This window comes from Haliotis rufescens, unplaced genomic scaffold (assembly GCF_023055435.1).
Source record: "Haliotis rufescens isolate VD_foot unplaced genomic scaffold, xgHalRufe1.0.p SCAF_1, whole genome shotgun sequence".
Lineage (NCBI taxonomy): Eukaryota > Metazoa > Mollusca > Gastropoda > Lepetellida > Haliotidae > Haliotis > Haliotis rufescens.
The window spans coordinates 72,151,666-72,177,137 of NW_025963779.1; the positions used below are offsets into that span (position 1 = coordinate 72,151,666).

General features: G+C 42.5%; 3 protein-coding genes across 10 annotated transcripts in view; 2 read left to right on the forward strand and 1 right to left on the reverse strand.

The window, feature by feature from the left end:
* LOC124139720 (solute carrier family 35 member F4-like) overlaps window positions 1–4,437 on the forward strand; it is a 72,154-nt gene extending 67,717 nt beyond the window's left edge. The window contains exons 7-8 of the mRNA XM_046507007.2: window positions 1,563–1,652; window positions 1,976–4,437. Of these exons, the coding sequence (XP_046362963.1) occupies window positions 1,563–1,652; window positions 1,976–2,187 (302 nt within the window). The 3' untranslated portion in view covers window positions 2,188–4,437. The remainder of the gene's footprint in view (window positions 1–1,562; window positions 1,653–1,975) is intronic.
* A 3,142-nt stretch (window positions 4,438–7,579) lies between these two features.
* On the forward strand, window positions 7,580–17,794 carry LOC124139795 (solute carrier family 15 member 4-like). The gene is made up of 10 exons (XM_046507123.2): window positions 7,580–7,852; window positions 9,911–10,009; window positions 10,635–10,720; window positions 11,776–11,915; window positions 12,481–12,650; window positions 14,779–14,975; window positions 15,603–15,789; window positions 16,098–16,298; window positions 16,702–16,836; window positions 17,376–17,794. Exons 1-10 carry the CDS (start codon window positions 7,609–7,611, stop codon window positions 17,537–17,539), a joined length of 1,623 nt encoding a protein of 540 aa, XP_046363079.2. The 5' UTR covers window positions 7,580–7,608; the 3' UTR covers window positions 17,540–17,794.
* Window positions 17,795–18,405: 611 nt separating this feature from the next.
* Window positions 18,406–25,472, reverse strand: part of LOC124139721 (phosphatidylinositol 4-kinase beta-like) — a 59,111-nt gene continuing 52,044 nt past the window's right edge. For all 8 annotated transcript variants that reach the window (XM_046507009.2, XM_048400596.1, XM_046507008.2 and 5 more), the window contains 4 exons: window positions 24,715–24,980; window positions 23,545–23,680; window positions 23,132–23,252; window positions 18,406–22,758 (listed from right to left, as the gene is read on the reverse strand). In XM_046507009.2, coding sequence (XP_046362965.2) covers window positions 22,574–22,758; window positions 23,132–23,252; window positions 23,545–23,680; window positions 24,715–24,980 — 708 coding nt within the window. In that variant the 3' untranslated portion in view covers window positions 18,406–22,573. The remainder of the gene's footprint in view (window positions 22,759–23,131; window positions 23,253–23,544; window positions 23,681–24,714; window positions 24,981–25,472) is intronic.

Sequence of the window (25,472 nt, forward strand, 5' to 3'; positions counted from 1 at the left end):
TGTCCAACTGCTGCTTTGACTATAGGTAAGTTCTTTGACTGGAACCAGTTGCCATGGAATTTCAATGTCCAACTGCTGCTTTGACTGTAGGTAAGTACTTTGACAGGAACCAGTTGCCATGGAAATTCAATGTCCATCTGCTGCTTTGACTATAGGTAAGTACTTTGACAGGAACCAGTTGCCATGAAAATTCAATATCCAACTGATGCTTTGGCTGTAGGTAAGTACTTTGACAGGAACCAGTTGTCATGGCAATTCATCTGCCCAACTGCTGCTTTGACTATAGGCAAGTTCTTTGACTGGAACCAGTTGCCATGGAATTTCAATGTCCAACTGCTGCTTTGACTGTAGGTAAGTACTTTGACAGGAACCAGTTGTCATGGCAAATCATCTGCCCAACTGCTGCTTTGACTATAGGTAAGTTCTTTGACAGGAACCAGTTGCCATGGAAATTCAATGTCCAACTGCTGCTTTGACTATAGGTAAGTTCTTTGACTGGAACCAGTTGCCATGGAATTTCAATGTCCAACTGCTGCTTTGACTATAGGTGAGTTCTTTGACTGGAACCAGTTGCCATGGAATTTCAATGTCCAACTGCTGCTTTGACTATAGGTAAGTTCTTTGACTGGAACCAGTTGCCATGGCGATTCATCTGTCCAACTGCTGCTTTGACTGTGGGTAAGTACTTTGACAGGAACTAGTTGCCATGGCGATTCATCTGTCCAACTGCTGCTTTGACTATAGGTAAGTTCTTTGACTGGAACACGTTGCCATAGCGATACATCTGTCCAACTGCTGTTATAGCTGTAGGTTTACTGGAATCGGTTGCCGTGACGATACATCTGTTAATCTGCATCTGACTGCATAAGTCCTTTGATGCCACCAGTCATGAAGTATACATTGTTTTGACAGAAATGTAATATTTCAGGTCTCTACAATTACACTGAGGGTTTGATATTTATCATAATTACTTTCAAGGACAGAATATTCTCAATAGATTGACGACTTTAACACTAGTGGACATGTTAACGATTACAATTATGTTCCAGTAATGCGACATATATATGGGGTTCTATTCCTACATCAGCATTGGAAGCATCAGTCTCAGCAATGTTGGACACGAATAGCTATTTACAACTTTAAAACTGACTAACACATTGTTGGAAGACATTGCACAGTATTATTTAAAGCGCCTCACGACGACAAAAGCAGCAGAATTTTAATATTAAATAGGGAAATCCGGTCGTGAAGGAGGAGACGATGTAAGTTCGCTTAGAAGGGTAATCTACTCATGTACGGTGTATGATAGTCATGAATCGTGACTGTGAATTGTATATTTTTTTGGTATGTTATTTTACTAAAAGCCTAGGCAAGTCTAGATCAAACTAACCAAGTCTAGTTGAAAACAGCAGAAGAGGAAAGGTTCTTTCTAAAAAGAATATATATATATTATTTTAAAAACATGTTGTCATTGACAAAGTGTTAGCCTAGGTGTATGACATCTGGGTAGAGTATTATACCACAAGAGTTATGTCTGAAGGAAGACAATGCCTCTGTTTCAGTGTACCAAATACTGATCAACTATGTCGCTGTGCTGACTTATCCACTCTTTACCGGCCTGGGCCTGGCCGTGGCTATTCCCCTCTGTGCAGGTAAGGCGAAAACACAACCAACACGTCATATGTTCCTTGTCCCAGCCCGTCCCGTGTGCGTGCGTGCGTGCGTGCTTGCGTGCGTGAGGCGTGCGGGGGTGCGGGCGTGCGTGCACTGTAACATGCTGGAGAAAACATTTCGCGTTTGGTATTGTTGTAATTTGTTGTGAATCAAATGTTTTATGTCAATGTTTACTATGCTTACAAAAGGTGTACGCACCACCTGTAGTCTGTTCTGATATGCCCGTCTTGAAATTGATCAAACATTCACGCTGGTCCCATCTTTTCAGACAAACAATGATATATGTTGGCGTTGTTTCCAGTCGCTGACTCTGTGTGGAAGGGTCGGGAGTTCTCGGGGATGAAGATCGCTGCCCTCGTGCTAATCTGCATCGGTCTGCTGCTTATCCTGCTTCCGGAGAACTGGCATGAGGTCATCCTCAAACCCTTCCGAGTGAAACAGCAGAGGAGGGACACGGAACAGCCAGTCGGGGAGACACTACGGAGTCGGCTACACAGGACCACATGTATGTGATAGCCAGGGGAGGGACACACAACAGCTAATTGAGGACATGGGACAGACAGTCGGGGACAACATCGTCCATGGAGCGGACCAAACGGCGGTTGTTGTCGTTGTTAATGTCGCTGCTGGATAGGGGTTCGAGGCAGTAGGTAACTTCAATGAACAGTGGGTCATTACTAGAAGAGTGCGAGTTTAGTTCGAAGTGAAGTATACGAAGAAGGGTAGTGGAATGAGTTGTGACCAAGGTGATGATGGGAGGATGAGGCCAAGTGCCGCTGAAACCCTCATAGGCTACAGTCACAAATGACCGGATCTAGGGGCATCACGATGCCTGGTGCCTTTTTGCAGTCTGTATTTAACATTGTAGATTCTGCCCTGTTTGGACCTCAGACAATGAGGTAACCAGTTAGTGCTAGTTTCAACTACTTCTCAAAACTGGCAGACGAAGAATTTGATCGTCGACTGTATGGCTGAATCCGAGGTGTTGTGTAGCGAGGCCTATTGTCCTAAGTTGAAGCCTATTGTCCTAAGATGAAGCCTATTGTCCTAAGATGAAGCCTATTGTCCTATGGCGAAGTATACGGCCCTACGGTGAAGCAAGGAGTTTGAGCGGGAGGAATTGTGAGCTTATATCTTGGAAGGGTCATTCATTGAAGAACATCAGTATTATGCTTCTCCACGAGTTTGATCATACCATCAGTTCGACGTAACTGATGCACGCCGATGGTTGTAGAATGGACATTCGTTTCAAATATGATTACTGTCATCCTTCTGCCAGCTTCTTGACAATCAACTGCTTGCTAATATGGCTTCAACTCAGGAGTGGGAGGAGAATAAATTGACAGTTACAGAGTCAGTTCAAAGCCGAGAGTCGTCTCGTTGATGGGAGAGACTGGTTGGCCGTGCATCGTGCTACAAACAAGATGCATGATGCTGCCACGAACTGACATCTACATGGTATTGCTCGGTCCTGTTATTATTGTATGACAAAGCGTCTAGACCCGTGGAGACAAACAGGAACAGAGATTGTGGTCGTCACAGACAGCTATGATGTAAGGGTTGTTTTTGGTTACATCATAAGGACCAAGAGTCCCAGAGTAACCATAGAAACATTCTCAGGACTGCTGGGAGATTGTAGTGTGCTTAGTGACTTTAGCTTTACAATTGGACAATTGTTCGTGATTGGTTTTGCACGTACTCAAACGCTACCGTAATTTCAAATTACTGGGGTCTCAAAATTAGAAGTTTGCAATTCCTAACTGCAAAAGTTTCTCTTTGGATGGGCGCGGTCGGGTAGCCTAGTTGTTAAATCGTTCGCTCGTCACGCCGAAGACCCGGGTTCGATTCCCGACATGGGTACAATGTGTGAAGCCCCCGCCGTGATATTGCTGGAATATTGCTAAAATCGGCGTAAAACCATACTCACTCACTCACTCACTTCTCTTTGGATCAAATCGATTATTGTCCACGACGTTCTTTCGACACTCTGTACATATCATTGCTTCTGGTCGTGAGCTGCATCTCCTCATCACGACCTAGCTTTACTGTTCAAATATACAGGGAAATGTGTCACAAAAGGATGATTGTAAGTTGTGTTACAAAATGTATTTTGAATGATTGTATACTGAATACATTACGATTTTACCTCAGATGAAGACCTTTAGACCTCTCAAACGACAACGTTGAGGGCAGTTTATTTTAGTTTGATGGCATAGTCAATGCAAGGGAGGTAACTCTCTCATTATTGAAGCTTTCATCACTGCGGAGCTTTTAATATTTCTAAACGTGTATTGTTTTAAAATTGTTTTGAACTATTAAAGAATCATTTTCTAGACAATGTCCAGTGTCATGGTCAGTGACGTATGTGGCCGTTTTGAGGGAATAATTTCACAAATGGACGCCTTGTAAACGATGTGAACAATGCTAGTGTCAATTTTTGATGACAACATCGGTGTAGGTTAAGAAATAGGTCACTCAGACATAAGACATGGTAGATATCACTGATAACAAGTGCCCTGTGTCATCTGTGTAATTATGTTTATTTCGTATGCATAAACTAACTCGCAATCGCATGTCCGATCATAAGAACTTGAATAGCAATCTTTGTAAATATCAACAATTCGTGTCATTATTCCATGTGCCAAACTTGACCTTGTTATCATGAGTGAGAACGTTGTGTGTACATATTACATGTTGGAAGTTGTAGACTGTAAATCATGCCTGTGTTTGTGAGCGTTTGTTTATGGATAAACATCATTTATGTAAACTGGAACGTTGTTGTATTTACGACTGATTGGTGTTTGGGTTTAGGTTTGGTTAGGCTGGGGTAGGAGAGGGTGGGGTTGGGGGTTGGGGGTTGGGGTGGGGTTGGTGGTGGTGGTGGTGGGGGGGGGGGGGGGGGGGGGGGGGGGGTCTAGTTAACAAATCTCTTACAATAACCTAAACGGAAGGCGGCTCCGGGTTCATTCTATTTATCCTGACCCGTGAAGATCCGGGGTAGAATAGGTCTTCAGCAACCCATGCTTGCCGTAAAAGGCGACTAACGGGATCGGGAATTCAGGCTCGTGTACTAATTGTATGATGTCAATCACTTGATTGTCTGGTCCAGACTTGATTATTTACATATTTACATATAGCTGGAATAGTGCGGCGTTAAACAACAAACAAACAAATATATATGATATGCAGTAACACTGCTACATGAAGCGAGAGAGCCACTTCTCTAATCACCCTGTCACCAAGTTCAATAGGTTACCGCAACAATGTTTGACACTAGTATATTAAACGGGACGAGAGCCGGCCCAGCTGATGTCTTCTCGGGCATCGAATGTTTTGCTGCATCACAAACTGAATCGTGGTTTCTAGGTAACACTGCTGTGGTTCAAATGTGGTTTAGGAGCCCTGTGTTTGTACATTCCTCTTCGGATTTATAGAGAGTGAGTGAGTTTGTTTAACACCGCTTTGAACAGTACATCAGTTACACGACGGCCTGTCATCTTGATGTGGGGAGACAGCTCAATCATGTGCAGGTCTCAGACGTACCCATGGAGACGGGTATGGTGCTGACAAACCCAGAAACAAAATCAGGGCAAATGCTAGATTCGAACCCACGTCCAAAGGTTTCCGGCACGCGCAAGGGATGCGCTTTAGAAGACTGGGCCACCCGTGACCCCGTTTCGCAATTATAACCATGTACTTTGAATGTTAAAGGACAAGTTCTGACCTAAAGTGTCGAAGATCTATATAATGAGTTGATGGAATCGAAACCTACCACTACACAGTCTACCATGAGTCAGGCATGCCTCCGTGTCTACTATCATTTCTCCTATAACTAACTAACTAACTAACTAACTAACTAACTACTTTCGTGTAAGGGGGCACGGGTGGCCCAGTTGTCTAAGGCGCCGCGATTCGCTGTGCAGAGTTGCGTCCCTTTGGCACGCCAGAAACCCTGATTGTGGGTTCGAATGCCGGTTCGCCCCAATTATGTTTCTAGGTTTGTCAGCACCATACCCGTGCTCGTTGGTTTCACCGAAGTGCTAAACGTCTGAGACCTGCATCATTTCGGGCTTTCCTCCCACATTAAGCTGACACGCTGCGATATAACTGTAATACTGTTAAAAGCGGCGCTAAAACCCAACTCACTCACTCACTCTCTCACTTTCGTGTAAAGTCATGGACAGATTGGAGATGGCGAAATTTTAAAAAATCTGTCCAGTAAACCTGCAAGTAGTCAGAGATACCATTGGCATAACGCATGTATCCACGATGGAAAAGCCCAATTGGGCTTCCAGGTTAGAGAAGGTTACAAGTAATCTATCTATGCTAATCGTTAGAGGCGACCAAATGGATCGGGTGGTCAGGCTCGGTTGATTGCGTGTCACCGTACCCCAGCGAAGATCATACGTTGCTAATCATATCAACCACTTGTTTGTCTAGCCCAGACTTGATTATTTACACGCCGCCTTGATATAGATGTAATATTACTGAAATTATTAATAAACAATAAATAGATAGACAGGTAGACTACGATCCCCATACTAAGTCAATCAAAGAAAGTTTGGACAGGAATGGCCCTTGCAAATGCAACAGCCGGGATCATTTCGAAAGTCATACTTTCCTCAGCATCTATAATATCCCCCAGACTCCGTAGTAGGATATAACGCCCACCATCACACTCGCCACAGTCCAACTGTACACAATCTCATTAAAATAAAGATCTTTGTTTAGCGGAAGCGAGAACTAAGATCTGATTTTAATGAGATTGAACTGTACATGTTTGCCAATAAATAACTTGAAATTCACTAGTTACCGACTGTGCACAATACTGAGTCGGAGAGAACGCTGTGCTTTAGCGAAGATCTCACGCAATAATTTCAGATCGGATCATCGTGTTTGATCTTCTATTGTGTACAACGAGGAAGACCAGTCATGACCCTCGTATATACTCAATGTTACTTGGTTTGTTGTCAATGAGATAAGAACTGAGTTTCTGTCGGGTGACCGCAATTCCCCTACATACCTCATTCGCTCGAGACATCAGTACTACGTACCCAGCTGACACAGGGGAGGGGGGTCAGATGTAGGTAGGTATACACTCTCCTACCCACAGTACCCGGATCACGTGGAATGTGCGTTAAAGCCTGCATCTGGGGATGTTAATCACCACTTCGTTGGGTGTTACTAACACACTCTTGTCGGGTGATGGCGGTGTTAAAACACATGACAAAGGTGGTGCCATTTTGCAAATCTCACATGTCTGTGAAATCACATAATTGCCGTCACGGCTATGAGTTGATGTTGTCAGAGGTCTGGTCACACTGGGAGGAAACACCGCCACACATACACAGCGAACCTCCATTAGGGAACCTATAACAGAGAGCCCAAACTTGGATTTATAATGAGATGAGGTGGACGCTGTTTGTGAACAATTATGACGTTAATGTCCTGAGGGCATTTATTCTGTTGGCCATATAAGGTAAACAGCAAAACAACCCCAGACCCAGAGAAACGACAATTTAAATAGAGAATATAAATTTGCGTGACATTCAATGATGACACCATATGTTCGGGGAATGCATGAATAGGTCTTCCTTAGATTACCCGCAGCTTCCTATACGTTCACAAAGGTCGAGGTCATTCATCAGTCATTTTAAGAATGATGCAGCCAGAAATATATGGTTACATCTAATGTTAAACCGTCATAGTTCTTTTGATGTATAAATGTATCAGACCACCTGTGCCCTGTTGCACAAAGCTATCTTAGCGCTAAGATGATCGTATACTTTAACATATGCTTGCAATAGCCATAGCATTAAGATCGCTTTGTGCAACAGGGCCCTGATAATTATTTTACGCCAAGACAAGTCACTGGTCCTTTAATCAATTTAGTGTGTTGTGATAACACGCGCCCATCACACCCAGTATCCCAGTATGGAGGACAGTTGTGACACTGTGGCCGACAAGGGCGATACATCAAGGCATATAATCGAGGGAGACGATGTCGGTGCTCAGAAATTATCGTGGCGGAGTGTGGTTGCTGCAGTATTCATCCTCACCGTTGAGATGTGTGAGCGGTTGACGTACTACAGCGTCACGGCCAATCAGATGCTCTTCTCCACCAGCATCCTGCAGCTCTCGGCTCCACTGGCTGTCAAAATACACCAGGTGTTTGCTGGTAGGTGCTCACTCTTTACACTGCCGTTACGACAATACGTCGACTACAACATCGTTGTTAATGAAAATACGATACGTTTACTACAGCACCTTTGTTAACGACAATAGAACACGTCGACTACAACAGCGTTGTTAACGACAATACAGCACGTCGACTTCAACATCGTTGTTAATAAAAATACGATACGTATACTACAACACAACGCAACGTATACTACAGCGCTTTTGTTAACGACAATAGAGCACGTCGACAACAACAGCGTTGTTAACGACAATACAGCACGTCGACTAAAACGCCATTGGTAATGACAATACAGCAGGGTCGACTTAAAACAACGTGAACAAATACACCGTGACGAATACTGAACACATCACATACTCGTCGAACAGCATCGTAACTAGATCACAATACAGGACACACAACAACGTTATGACTACACGACACAGCACACACAACGACGATACGACTACACGACACAGCACACAAAACTACCACTACACGACACAGCACACACAACGACGATACGACTACACGACACAGCACACACAACTACCACTACACGACACAGCACACACAAAGACGATACGACTACACGACAGCACACACAACGACGTTACGACTACACGACACAGCACACACAAAGACGATACGACTACACGACACAGCACACACAAAGACGATACGACTACACGACACAGTACACACAACGACGTTACGACTACACGACACAGCACACACAACTACGACTACACGACACAGCACACACAAAGACGATTGACTACACGTCACAGTACACACAACGACGTTACGACTACACGACACAGCACACACAACTACGACTACACGACACAGCACACACAAAGACGATACGACTACACGACACAGTACACACAACGACGTTACGACTACACGACACAGCACACACAACTACGACTACACGACACAGCACACACAAAGACGATTGACTACACGACACAGTACACACAACGACGTTACGACTACACGACACAACACACACAACTACGACTACACGACACAGCACACACAAAGACGATACGACTACACGACACAGCACACACAGCTACGACTACACGACACAGCATACACAGCTACGACTACACGTCACAGTACACACAACGACGATACGACTAAACGACACAGCTCACACAACTACGACTACACGACACAGCACACACAACGACGATACGACTAAACGACACAGCTCAAACAACTACGACTACACGACACAGCATACACAACGACGATACGACTAAACGACACAGCTCACACAACTACGACTACACGACACAGCACACTCAGCTACGACTACACGACACAGCACACACAGCTACGACTACACGTCACAGTACACACAACGACGATACGACTACAACTCCCACCACACACAACAACGACTACACGACACAGCACACACAACAACGTTTCAACAGGACACAGCAACGTTACGACTACACGACACAGCACACACACAACAACGTTACAACTACACGACAAAGCACACACAACTACGACCACACGTCACAGCACACACAACGACGATACTACACGACACAACAATGTTACGACTGCACGACACAGCACACACAACGTTACAACTACATGACACAACACACACAACAACGTTACGACTCCATAGCACACACGCAACAACGTTACGACTACATGACACAGCACACGCAACAACGTCATGACTACACGACACAGCACACACAACAACGTTACGACTACACAGTACACACAAAAACATCCTGTTCCTGTTAATTTTAGGATGCACCATTCTCTAACGTTTAGTTACGTGTCCATTCTGTGAGAAGAAAACCCTCAATAAGATTTAACGTTTCTAGAGTGTGACCACTGTTTTAAGTGTGGAAGCAGGAATAACGATGTCAGTTTAAACGTCATGAACACAGTGTTTTAAAGAATATTTATAATATTGATGTCTCAATCTCACGTACTTCCCAGCCGTGGTCACGTGATGGTCACGTGTGTATTATATATCAACGGTGGGGACAACCAATGGCAATATTATCTGTGCAGGAACAAGCCTGATTTTGCCTTTATTCGGAGGCTACATCGCTGATTGTATGTCGGGTCGCTACAACGCCATCCTGGGCTCGGGATTCATCTATGTTGTGGGTAGGTCTGCACTCACGTCAACTCGTCTGTATAGTTTGTTTGTTTGTTGTTTAACGCCGCACTCAGCAATATTCCAGCTATATGACGGCGGTCTGTAAACAATCGTGTCTGGACCAGACAATCCAGTGATTGACTTGATGCGCATTGATCCACGTAACTGGGATACGATGACATGCATCAACCAAGTCAGCCAGCCTGACAACCCGATCCCGTTGGTCGCCTCTTACGACAAGCATAATCGCCTTTTACCGCAAGCATTGGTTGCTGAAGACCTATTCTTACCTGAATCTTCACGGGTCCGTCTGTACAGTAGGTAGATCTGCACTCACGTCACCTCGTCTGTACTGTAGGCAAGTATGGAAATATCTCAAATACTGTTCAACTCGTCTGTATCATAGGTAAGTATGGAAATATCTCAAATACTGTTCAACTCGTCTGTATCATAGGTAAATATGGAAATATCTCAAATACTGTTCAACTCGTCTGTATCATAGGTAAATATGGAAATATCTCAAATACTGTTCAACTCGTCTGTATCATAGGTAAGTATGGAAATATCTCAAATACTGTTCAACTCGTCTGTATAGTAGGCAAGTGTAGATATCTTCACATTCTTCCTGTACAGGTCTCGTGCTAATTCCCGCCTCCGCGATGGATTATCGCCCTTTGTTTTGTACAGATGAGGATGGATCTCAGTTTGACCTTGACCTGGTAAGGCGTGCAACATTATTGAGAGGTGGAACCTCATTAGCAAAGCACGCATACAACACTACGTAATCAGTTCAATGATCGATTAGTTATATGACGACTCTTGAGAATATTCTAAAAGAATTATGCTAATCGCCACAAGCTTATTTGCATATGCTCAAATATCTCTGAACAAAGATCTGAGGACATCCCATTACGGGTCGCGCCAGAACGACCTTTCATCCAACCAATCAAAGCGTGGCTCACCAGATCATGAAAGTGACAGTCGGAATGTATTTTCTTATCATGCAACCTCGAAAACGTTAACATGGGGTATTCCGAACGATAGTAACGGCTCGTACGACTGATTCCGTCAAAATTATCGTCTATCTCTCGGTTCCGTGGGATAAACATTTGAACGGAGGAGGCGTTGCGCAGTACGTGGGAAGCACTGCCATACACTCTCAACCATATATGAGACATTCCGGAATGATCGTTTGTTCAGTTTTCAAAATATTAATCGAGAACTGTGTCAATATGTTTTTCAAGCGTAGACAGAAATGGAATTCGATAGGTTGAAACGTGCGCCGTAAAGCTTGAGAAATCTGCTTTCTAATTTGCTGATGTCGACTTGGCTGATGTCATTTCAGTGGTCGGTCAAAGTTCGCGAAAGGTCGTCCTGACGTGACCCGTAATGGGATGTCCTCAGATGTTTGTTTAGCGGCAGCGCGAACATAGATCTGATTTTAATGAGATTGACATATGCTTATCTATAAGGGCATATAGAATACAGATTTCTCAAACAAAACTTGAATTGGGATCTACATGATCATGCATAAGAACTGAGGAACAGTTGTCTTCATCCAACGAACTCACTAGTAGAACCAAGATACTGAAGCTCACCTATCCTTAAAAACAAAACCTTCACATGCCTGCCCTTAGGGTTATGATTATAAATATTGAATATTTTCTATACATACTGCCAAAGTGTGAATACCCTGTGGTGTAATATGATAGAATCTGATAGAATGTATTCACACAATATGTACTTAAATATCTGAAACCATTCTGTTTTAAAGACAACTCGCCGCGTGTACTACTACATTGCCCTGGTGTGTATTGCCGTAGGGACTGGGGGGATCAAGGCCACAGTGGGGCCTTTCGGGGCGCAGCAGGTGGAGGAGTACGGCAAGGGTGCAGTGCGCTCGTTCTTTAACTGGTGAGCAGTGTGTAGGGACAGGTTTGGCCATTACCGATAGTTCCTCGTGCCAGAAACATTAATCTTATAGTGCTAAACACACTTACTAAACAGTATCGACACTGCTGCCTGACCTGAACTCGGACAGGTATGTGTTTAAATGGCGGTATGCTCGGGAGAATTGGCAATAATTCTAATACTCGTATTTGGTTAGCTAACTCGAATGTTGTGTATCAATATTACAATTAATCGTTGTCCTAATTACTCACTTTCACATAAGGTAAACATATATGCAACATGGCTCGGGCGTATCATTCCCTGGACTCATTGCCTGCCATAGCCTCGTTTTGATTCGAATAACACAACGCTAAAAATAGCTGTCCAGTCAAATTACACCCGTGTGCGGGATACATTCTGTGCGGAGCTTCTGATGAGAGTAAGTGAGTGTGTTTGGTTTAACGCCGCTTTGAACATTTTTCTGTAACATTAGTCGTTTCATCTTAATGTTGGAGGGAAGACCGACGTAATGCTTACTATAACACCCTGGATAGCTAGTCTACGTTCTGGCGTTTCGTGTTAACTTCAGGTTTTACTGGTTCATAAACGTGGGCAGCACCATCGCCTTCACAGCCGTTGCCTACGTCCAACAGGACATCAGCTTCACGTGGGGCTACGTCATACCTCTGATTTCCATGGTTACAAGCCTCTTCTTCCTTGTGGTAACACGTGGTTTCTACAGACACATTCCGCCTGGGGGTAAGAACATCGACACTGCCGGCTGCAATATTGTGGAACCCCAGTACTTCCCGAGTAAAATCGTCTTGATCCACAAATTCAATGAATCCTAGTGCTGAGTAGTGATACTTTTAAATGTAGCCCCTACTACGGTTTTGATAGTGCTGTCTGAACTACCTGGTTATCGATACTGCTGTATGAACTACCTGGGTATCGATACTACTGACTGAACTACCTGGGTATCACAAGGTAGACACAACTTGCTTGACAACGGTATAAGGATCTATACCGAAACGTCGCTTTTTACAGTATTAAAGAAGTTGTTATCCATAAAATTGTGTCTACCTTGTCATCCGTCATCTTCAAAGTTATACCTATCAAACAATTTACCTGAGAATCGATACTGCAGACTGAACTTCCTGGGTATCGATACTGCTGTCTGAACTACCTGGGTATCGATACTACTGACTGCAATACCTGAGTATCGATATTGCAGACTGAACTACCTGGGTATCGATATTGCGGTCTGAACTACCTGGGTATCGATAGTGCTGTCTGAACTACCTGGATATCGATAGTGCTGTCTGAACTACCTGGGTATGGATTTTGCTGTCTGAACTACCTGGGTATCGATAGTGCTGTCTGAACTACCTGGGTATCGATATTGCAGACTGAACTACCTGGGTATCGATATTGCTGTCTGAACTACCTGGGTATCGATAGTGCTGTCTGAACTACCTGGGTATCGATATTGCTGTCTGAACTACCTGGGTATCGATATTGCTGTCTGAACTACCTGAGTATCGATATTGCAGACTGAACTATCTGGGTATCGATATTGCTGTCTGAACTACCTGGGTATCGATACTGCTGTCTGAACTACCTGGGTATCGATACTGCTGTATGAACTACCTGGGTATCGATATTGCAGACTGAACTACCCTGGTATCGATACTGCTGTCTGAACTACCTGGGTATCGATAGTGCTTTCTGAACTACCTGGGTATCGATAATGCTGTATGAACTACCTGGGTATCGATAGTGCTTTCTGAACTACCTGAGTATCGATACTGCTGTATGAACTACCTGGGAATCGATACTGCTGTCTGAACTACCTGGGTGTCAATACTGCTGTCTGAACTACCTGGGTATCGATACTGCTGTCTGAACTACCTGGGTATCGATACTGCTGTCTGAACTACCTGGGTATCGATACTGCTGTCTGAACTACCTGGGTATCGATATTGCTGTCTGAACTACCTGGGTATCGATAGTGCTTTCTGAACTACCTGGGTATCGATACTGCTGTCTGAACTACCTGGGTATCGATATTGCTGTCTGAACTACCTGAGTATCGATATTGCAGACTGAACTATCTGGGTATCGATATTGCTGTCTGAACTACCTGGGTATCGATACTGCTGTATGAACTACCTGGGTATCGATACTGCTGTCTGAACTACCTGGGTATCGATACTGCTGTATGAACTACCTGGGTATCGATATTGCAGACTGAACTACCCTGGTATCGATAGTGCTGTCTGAACTACCTGGGTATCGATACTGCTGTATGAACTACCTGGGTATCGATACTGCTGTCTGAACTACCTGGGTATCGATATTGCTTTCTGAACTACCTGAGTATCGATATTGCAGACTGAACTACCTGGGTATCGATATTGCTGTCTGAACTACCTGAGTATCGATACTGCTGTCTGAACTACCGGGTTATCGATACTGCTGTATGAACTACCTGGGTATCGATATTGCTGTCTGAACTACCTGGGTAACGATACTGCTGTATGAACTACCTGGGTATCGATAGTGCTTCCTGAACTACCTGGGTATCGATACTGCTGTCTGAACTACTTGGGTATCGATACTGCTGTCTGAACTACCTGGGTATCGATACTGCTGCATGAACTACCTGGGTATCGATATTGCTGTCTGAACTACCGGGTTATCGATACTGCTGTTTGAACTACCTGGGTATCGATACTGCTGTCTGAACTACCTGGGTATCGATACTGCTGTCTGAACTACCTGGGTATCGATAGTGCTGACTGATATACCTGGGTATCGACACTGCTGATTTAACTCAATGTTAGTGCAGTTATATGTATTAAAGCAGCATATCTATGAGTTTCAGAGAGCTCCGTGAAACTTGCTTTGGGTGTGGTTCACGAAGCGGTCAGGCGGAGAGGAGATGGACAGCCTTTCTTCCAGTCCCCCCGGAAACGCTACGGTGGTAGCTATGACGACGAAACTGTGTCAGGGGTCATTGCATTTGGCAAAGTGCTCCTTCTTCTCCTCCCACTCGCGGGCTTTGGCGCCTGCTACTTTCAGGTATCCTCTGAACAACCCCAGTGTTCATGTTACTTACGAAGAACAGATACTGAACAGATGTTCATACATTGTTATACAATATTTACTCATTCACAACCGTGCTGTATGACAATTAAGACATTATTTCAGTATACACACTACTCAAATGCTAAAATGTATTTTATAATTACGACTACAAGACGCCATCCAGATATGCCTCAACGCGACGTCAGAGGTTGAGCTTAATGTTTTAACTTGAGGTGTTTAGTTTGCGAAGGTTTCTTGTATTTTACTGATGACGGGACCAAAACAGAGAAAGAAACATGTTGACACCTATAGTGCCGCATTCCTGTTGTGGATGCAATGTTAAAATGTTGTTTAAAATGGAACAAAACATCATAAGCCTAACATAATCTTGTGTAATGTTCAGTTGTATGAAGAAACACTGGACAGTTATTTTGTTTTTGTTACACTGGAAGTACTTCATTGAAGTACTTGGGATGTTTTGTTGCTATCTGACCCTAGTGTATCACGTATCCTTTTCTCGAACACCTGGTGTCATCATGTTTAAGATTCTAGAAAGATCTCTACATACGTAAAGTGTCCAACAGCGGCATCCTGATTATTCATCAACATCTTGTACCACAGGCCCAGTCCATAACATACCTCCAGTCTCTGAGGATGGACGTGACACTCGGCAACTTCGCCATACCTGTGGCAGCTATAGGGATATTCAACACTATCGCCGTCCTCATCCTCATCCCCTTCGTCGACCGCGTCCTCTACCCCTGCATGGAGCGGATTGGTCGGCCCTTCACACTTCTCAAGAGGATTGGTAGGACATCTTTTTTTAGAACTGCGGTACCGTGGACCTGTCGTTGCAAATTTATATTTCAAATCCACAGTCGTGCGCTCATTCTGTGCCACAATTCGCTGTGCAGAGATGAGCCACTTAGCCGACCCAGACATGCAGTGATCCTGGGTCTGAAACAAAGATTCGCCTTGAAAATGTTTCCATACCAATGTTAGTGGTAAACGTCTAAGACCTACTTCACCTGAGGCGTTCCCCCTACATTGTGCTGACACGCCGTCATATAGAGTACTGTTGATATCAGCGTTACCCCATACTCACTCCTATTGCAGGTGTCGGGATGATCATTGCGATGATCGGTGTTGTAGTCAGCGGTGTGGTTGAAATCTTCCGGAAGCGAGAGATAGCGACCTCTGGTGGTATGATTCAGACACTAGGGGGACAGGATTTCAGGTCGTCCCACTATTCAGTGTTTCTTCAAATTCCTCAGATTGTCATCGGTGGAATGAGTGAGGTCTTCACATTTGTACCGGGTAATTAATTAAAATAGCTACATAAAATCATTGAAATGATACGAAACGTCCACGCCAGAGAATAACCAGTCTTCGAAATAGATTCCATTGTACGTAAAAGGCAAAATAGTGGTGAAAATCATATGAATGGATCACTGAAAATTAGTTATGACACCAGGTGTTCGAGAAAAGGGTACGTGATACACTCGGGTCAGATAGCAACAAAACATCCCATATACTTCAATGAAGTACTTCCAATGCAACAAAAGTAAACTAACTGTCCTGTATTTCTTCATACAACTGAACATTACACAAGATTAATGAAACTTAAAAATTTTGGGGTATGATGTTTTGTTCCATTTTACAGAAATAGTGCTTGACGTTAAAATAAATCACCTTCACGGAATGTTAATATACTTTGCAGCGTTTGAGTTCGGCTTCACCCAGGTGCCCTCGTCTATGCAGGGGATGATGCAAGGTGCAGTTCTGGCTCTGTCCGGGTTGGGTAATTACATCGGAACAGGTGTACTCGCTGCTGTTAGTGCTGCTACACACAATGGTAATTACATAATTGATCAAACTGAAGAAATATCTCTCTTTTATCTGATGAACTAGACACTCTCATTGTTTCAGATCCCTGGTTAGCTGATGAACTGTTTCAGACCCCTGATTATCAGATCAACTAGACACTGTCAGTGTTTCAGACCCCTGGTTATCTGATGAATTAGACAATGTCAGTGTTTCAGACCCTTGGTTATCTGATGAATTAGACACTGTCAGTGTTTCAGACCGCTGGTTATCTGATGAATTAGACACTGTCAGTGTTACAGACCCCTGATTATCAAATCAACTAGACACTATCAGTGTCTCAGACCTCTGGTTATCTGATGAACTGTTTTAGACCCCTGGTTATCTGATGAACTAGACACTGTCAGTGTTTCAGACCCCTGGTTATCTGATGAACTAGACACTGTCAGTGTTTCAGACCCCTGGTTATCTGATGAAGTAGACACTGTCAGTGTTTCAAACCCCTGGCTAATTGGTAAACTGTTTCAGACCCCTGAATGTCTGAAGAAGTAGACACTGTTACTGTTTCAGACCCCTGGTTATCTGATGATCTGAACACATGTCACGCAGAGTACCTGCTTTTCCTCATGGGTGGGATCCTAATCATCGTCACCGTCATCTTCACCGTTGCATCGTTGTTATACAGATCTACACCTACACAAGACGATGACGTCAAAGAAGGAACGGCCCACTAGCAGGAAGTGGTGCTACTAATGAGGCATATAATAGTGTGCAGTGAGTTGTGTCCCACGACTCCTGAGGTGGGGGATTGGTTGCATATTTAGCTTGACGGGGAACTACTTAATGATCTCCCCGGACACCGGCAACTACATAACAATCTGCCCTGATAGCAGGAGCTACTTAATAATCTGGAGTTTTTTCACAATCTTAGTATCTTCATAGTCTGTTATATAGCTTCACTTAACAACTCATATGAGGAAATCGGCACGTAAAAAGAAACGAAAAGTGAATAAGTTTGAAGACATTTGACGCTGTGAATATGGTTGTATAGTTCAAATCAACAGATTGCTTCATTTCTGTTTAGGGCCTGTTTAACTGAACACTGCTGAGAAAGAAAGCTGTCTTCATACATGTAAATAAAAATAATAATAATTATGCAACCATTTGTTTCAACTCATGCTAAACAAACCACACCATTCGAGGTTGGGCTCAACTGATGTTTATGTGTACAGAGATTCCCCGAACACAGCTAACCATGTCATTCCTGCCACAGACATTCTCTGGGGCAGGTTCCTTCCTAAATTGTTTGATAGGCATTACTTAGAAGTTGACGAATGACAAGGTAGACACAATTTTATGGATAACAACTTCTATAATACTGTAAAAAGCAACGTTTCGGTATAGATCCTTGCTTGACAACGGTTTAAGGATCTATACCGAAACGTCGCTTTTAACAGTACTAAAGAAGTTATCCATAAAATTGTGTCTACCACGTTCCTTCTTGTCTTGATATCTTCCAAACATTGTGCTGCTGAGGCGATCTTCAAAACATGGTCCTGCTGAGATGTACTTTTCTAAAAAATTCCAGAAAACAACACACTTTCATCTTTCATTTGTTTTATTCATAAATAATATTTGAGCATCATGTAATATTTACAGTTAAAACTTGGCAATGTACAGTAAAATGAGATGGCGACAATGGCAACACAACAACTAACAGCTACCTCTTTGACAAAATGGCTATCAGGGCAGTATATGACTGTTGCTTTATTAATAGTATGTCAATATGACTACAGTGAAACTGGACATTCTCGTCTCATGATGGATGTTGTCTACAAAACAATTCCTACCATAGGCTGTGACACTGATTAGGAAAATTAGTTTCAATGGTACAGATAAGAAGGATTATGAGTGAATGGCAAAGACAGTGCTAGAATAAGACCAAGTACAGAATGAAAACGGGATGGATATAGTAATCTGTTCATATGCAGTTGTCATCTTGATAGGCTCGGGAGTTATTTTTGATTTTGAATCAAGTGTCACCATGGTCACTCACAGACAAATTTAGAAAGAAAAGTAAGTATTGTCAAAACTTGAGATTTTTGCAAGAACCCATATAGTCTAAATTTGTAGGCATTTTAACATTGTATTTAAAAAAATTATAATATTAAAGTATTTCTTTCTCCAGTGATCAGGAAAAGGAAAGGAACCTTTGCAAACTTACAATATAAGTTCTAGTTATATCCAACTAAATTAAAAAGTTTAATCACAATTTTGGAACCGCTGCAGACTCATAGCCACAATATCAGGCTGTGAGATCCCCAGATACATCCCCAAGAGTTTGTTATAATTTTTTTATAATGCAATTCGAAAAGAACTCATTAAAAAAAGACTTTATGTGATTAACATTACATTATGCCAATCATACATTATTCATTAACCTCAAAATCATTATGAAACATTTTTTTACTTTAAGCTCTTGAACACATTATCTTACACTCTGCTGTTTGATGACTGTTTATCTGTAGAGGTGTGTTGACCATAATGTAGCTGCTAACAGGTAAGGTAAAACAGACAACACCCCAGAAATGACATCAATGTAATATTCACAATGACCTATGGTTCGGCAACTCTCCTTAATCGCTGGCGTAGGTGTCAACATGTTAAAAAGAAATGAAAAAAGTGACATGATCATGCTGATAAACTGGAAAACATAACAAGTCTAAAATCCATGACAATGTCTTTCCAGCTGTTACCACCCAGCATGACACCTCCCGCATACATTTGTTCTGCAATATGATAATTTCATTAATACTACAATACACATCTTTATTGCACTGCTCATGTTCTCATATCAAAGAGTATGTTCAGTTCCTGTGTTTAGAAGTATCAAATCCCTGTCCCATCCTTTGTCACTTGTTAAAACAGCTTATTTCAGTGGACTATTCAATAAATATGACACAAATTGCTATACATGCGACAGGGACCATCTCAAAACGTTTTGTGCTATTTCTCAAAGGTCATTTTGCAAATGACACATCTTAGAGATTAGGCTAAGCTAACAACTCAGATCAGAACAATTCCACTGAACACCAAAGCAGTTGTCCACAGTTGGAAAGTAGTCACAAAATGTTTTGAGATTTCCCCTAATGTATTCTATACAACAATGTTAAGTAGGATGCTCATATTTACATGTGACCTTTGGCGATAATGCATATTTGTCAGAAGCAACAAAGCATCTGATTCGATGACGAACATTCATTCTCTCTGACTTTCTCACAATCTCGGTCTCTCGATATATTGCATTGGCTGGGGCATGACTAGCATGATATGACAAAAAACACAGTAAAGCGTTACCAGTAATCCTGCAATTTGGCCATCTTTGATCTATTCATTTAGCCAACTTACACATTTCAAATACTAAAGAAGACCAGATTGGCAAATGCATAATAGAGTCAAAGTCATAGGTTTAGGTTTAGGAAAACTGAAAGTTGACTTAAAGCATATTTGACTGAAAGTGAAAGCAGGGAGGTCACTCAATTCCAAACAGATTGGAAGCTTATTGGACAGAAAGTTAAAGTTTAAAGCAAATTTTGAAAAGATACCAGTAAGCATGCTAAATATAGCTGAATTTCTAAAAACTCAAAAATATTTTCAAAACCAGACTGAACAATCATAAAAAAACACCTTCTTGATTATTGCATATAGCGATTTTTCGATGTAGATTCTTACACTGGAGCTGGTACTTGATATCAGTATAAGAATCATCATTGAAACTTGGCTATATGCAATAAACCAGAAGTTGTTATCCATAAGATTGTATGCTTTCCTACTTACCAACTTCTAGAATAAGGTTATTGTTCACTGTTTGTTGTTAAAAAGCACAAACAATGCCTTAGTTCCACTGGCTGCTCACCCAGCATCCCAAACATGTGAAGTTACTTCAGTCAATACTGATTCTGTCCCGGAGGTACTGCAATGTACTTCCATTCTGTACACTGAGACAGACAACAGACAAGAGTGTCACAGGAGGAAACTATCCACACACAAAATACTGGAGTCCAATACCACTGACAAGCACTTCCACAATGCCAACCGCAGTGATCAGAAACACATCACACAGTACATGCCTAGCACATGATGAATCTTAACATGAAGGTAGAAAATAGCTGTTGATGTGGATGAAGGATATTAGAAAAAATATATGCCATTTAATCCTACAAGGAGTAAGAGAGACAAGTGAAGAAACTGTGACTCACATTTTCTAGACAGTGGTGACACTTTACACAGGCATAGCAGTGACAGATATACTCTCAGCTGAAGACAACTTCATCCATTAATTTGCAGGAAGGGTAAAATGAGTCCACAAAATATTAATACAAAACCCAATAGGCCTGTGCACTTTCCAAACCTGCTTTCCTTAGAGCATGTCGAGTTGAGACAATGATGTACGTTTAGCATGTCACATCAGTAGTACCGGTACTATGATGGTTTCTCTTAATCCTTACATATCACCAAGATTTTCATAAATGTGTGAAATATGTGTAGCACAATTGACAAAAGAGCCATATCCAAACTAAACAATGTGACATAGTCGACATGGTACATATATACACAGCAGTACACAATAGCCAGGCAGTCCCGGAAGTATGCACACATCATGCTTGTAGTCTGCCACACATACACAGCACATAGTAACCCTGAATGACCTGTGGTTCGACAATGATGGAATCATACGACAAACATGGATGTACACCTCCATGGTTCTTCTACCCTCCGTAGTGCCTCCAGCACATCCTTCACCTGAATATAGACGTCTAAAGTGACCAGTCCTGATCAGATGTCTTATCATAAGGGCCATCTGTGCATCTTTCTTGCAACAGGATACTCATCCACATATTACCTTTTGTCATCCTCACAAACGCATTTACTAACAATGGGTTCTCGTTGCTCAAACATCAATTGCGAAATTGTTAGAAGCCAGTTGACAAATGGAGACTATAGCATTCAATGGAAAGGAATCTCATTCAAATGGTTCCATCAGTCTGAATTCTTGCTGTCTAACATCCGCATCAGAGCAAAAGAGATGGTTGCTTATTCCCTAGCACTGTTCATGATACACAGACATTCTTCTTGGGAACATGCACAATTTGTCCACCATGCTCATAACACGATAGCTACAACACGCTTGTAGCTGGGAGACACTATTTCATTATTTGTTTCAGTGATGCCAATATTGATGATCGTATGATATCTACAGATGAGAAGCTGAATGTGTTTTATTCTACATCCAGAACAGACGAGATGAAGTAGCTCTGGTCACAGAGTTTGACGAAGAAGAGTTTACACAGTTGAACATGGCTATGTCATCAGATTCTCTGAACAATCCACACTTTCCTGGAAGAAAACACAGTATCACTTCATCATAATTTCATCATTCACTTGAGATGTCTGTATATAAAATGACATTATACACTGAGCATGACTCTCCCTCCAAGGAACATCCCACTGTCATGCCTCCGAATCCTCCCCTCCTGATCACTGCATGTTCCTCTGCTGAACAGTATGTTCTTCGACTGAACACTGACTGTACCACTGCTGAACACCCATCCGTGATGTTGAACAACAGTTCTCACAGGGTGGCATCTCAGGGCAACATGAACCAGTTTTATTGTGTCAATTCTGACTCGCTGAAGACTAGTAATGCTTTGTAACCTGGAATCCTCATCTTCTGGTATTTGTAAGATTCGCTGTGACTGGTTGTTGTATCAGAGAATGCCATTGGTGATGTACTGGAAGCCGTCGTAGAGTTTGGTAGTGAGTGAGTGGAGACTGGACTCCACCAGGTTGTCTACTAGCAGCTGCAGCTGTTCCTCGGTCAGGTTCAGGTGGAATCGGTCCTTCAGCGCCCGTACCGTGCTCACCCCCTTGCTGAAACACGGCAGCTGTGACCCTGCAACAAACAACAGTCCTTAATGAATGTGGACCAGTATCATAATAACGATAACAAATAACAACAGACAACAACAATAATAATAATGCTGTAACGACAAACAAAACCAAAATAATAAACAACAACAATCATAATCCACTTATAACATGCTATTCTCCATGCACTAATTATTTTACCATTTCCCTTTGGGAGGTTTGGGGATTCTTTATTTGGGGTGAAATGGGAAAACTTGCAGGTATAAATGGGGAACATCCTTGGTTGTAGCAATCCAAATGGTTATTATTTAAATCAGGATCAGGTTAGCAATTAGTCCATATATTCTATATTCTATGTATTCTCTAGTCATGCAGTATTTCTCTATCTGCTCCCCTACCTGTCTGCATGATCTCCACGATGGGCAGGATCTTGTCCATGTGTTTCCTGGACACACAGAAGCCTTGGAGCAGCAGGATCTTGAAGTACTCGAACATGTCGCTGCCCAGACCACCCATCACCTGCACACAGAAACATGGACACTTTCTAAACTCACAAACTCTGATATAGTCACGACGATAAGCAACATAAGTTGCAATTATCCCTGCATAAAAAAATGAAGAAAAGTAAAGATATGAAAATATATCTAAGTGTCATGTCTAGAAACACCCAAAATGTTTTATCAGCAAAAAATAATAAAGCTTACAAAATGTAGCACTTGCAAAGACCAAGCCAGATTAAATGAGACAATGCTATAATCTGGACCAGCAAGGCTTGTGTTGTGTTGGCTGTACATGTATGACAATGTGTTACCTCAACAAACTCGTGAGTGAGTTTAAACGGTGAGTTCTCAAAGCCCAGATTCTTTCCCGGAGAGCTGGACAGGATGAACCCGAAGTCGATGTGGACAATGTGGCCTTCTGAATCCAGCAGGATATTCCCATTGTGTCTGCAACGCATGGAAGCCAGGGTTATCTCCCTTGTTAGTTTGACATAATTAATGTCACTTAGACTTGATTGAGACATGTAAGGCTAAAAAACATAATAGTCTTGGTTCTCAGGCAACGCCCGCATCATTATAAATTTTGCCACACGTTTCATTTTCATTTCCATTTTGAAAAAAATAAATGCTTTAACATTCCAAGTCCAACGGTAGTCAAATACTGTATTCCAGTATTTTAATCATCAAGGAATATATTTATCTACGGAAGCCCTTTCCCATGTTGATTGTACACATTGTTTATTTCGCTACACAACTGTTTATTTGGTAACATACTAGTATGAACATTGAAAAAAAGACAAAAAAGACAACGCCCGCCTGTACTATATTTTCAAAAACCATTGCCTGAGAACCAATTCTTTTATTTTTTTAAGCCATATCATGATAAATTGAAGTTTTAGGTCTGTGCAGCTGTTTCAATGAATTTTTGAATGGGGAAAAAAACTTTAAACATAATTTCCTATAATGATAACTTGATAACACCATAATCTGCAGTAGCTCACCTGTCTTTCACCTGCATGAGGTAGCACACAAACATTGCAGTAGCTCACCTGTCTTTCACCTGCATGAGGTAGCACACAAACATTGCAGTAGCTCACCTGTCTTTCACCTGCATGAGGTAGCACACAAACATTGCAGTAGCTCACCTGTCTTTCACCTGCATGAGGTAGCACACAAACATTGCAGCAGCTCACCTGTCTTTCACCTACATGAGGTAGCACACAAACATTGCAGTAGCTCACCTGTCTTTCACCTGCATGAGGTAGCACACAGACATTGCAGTAGCTCACCTGTCTTTCACCTGCATGAGGTAGCACACAGACATTGCAGTAGATCACCTGTCTTTCACCTGCATGAGGTAGCACACAGACATTGCAGTAGCTCACCTGTCTTTCACCTGCATGAGGTAGCACACAAACATTGCAGTAGCTCACCTGTCTTTTACCTGCATGAGGTAGCACACAAACATTGCAGTAGCTCACCTGTCTTTTACTTGCATGAGGTAGCACACCAAACAGTAGCCAGCACAACTCTGTACAAAGTTCTTTTGAGCTGTCAAAAATCCTTCTGATGTTGCAGGGCCAAACTCATGAATGAAATAGTCCAACAGAGACTTTTTGCTGTGCTTCTTGATCTGATGGAGGGACACAGCGTTCCGGACAGGCTCAATCATCCCGCTGTCATTGGTTGTCACCACTATCTTGTAGGGCTGGATCCGCAGGGGCACATGCTCCAGTTCCCATATGTTCTGGAAGAAGGACAAACAACAATCTTCAGATGTAACAGGGGCGGTGGGGTAGCCTAGTGGTTAAAGCATTCACTCATCATGCCGATGACCTGGGTTCGATTTCCCATATGGGTACAATGTGTGAAGCCCATTTCTGGTGTCCCCCGCCGTGATGTTGCTGGAATATTGCTAAAAGCAGCTTTAAACTTTACTCACTCACTCAGATGTAATATTTTTGTATCTCCGGGGCGAGTAACATCATTGATGGTTCTCATGGACCAGCACATCAGCAACAACATCCAGAAAACAGACTCATGGACATTAGCCCTATAGCCTAACCAAATTCCCCAAAGTAGAGGTATCCATACATGCTACAGGAATGAAATGCTACATGCTGAAGTTTGTTAAACACACTGTCATGATTAGTATGACAAGTGAATCAAAACAAAGTCTGTTGATTGAATCAGAAAGGTTTGTTTCTGCTACCTGGATCAATTATCGATGGGTGAAAAC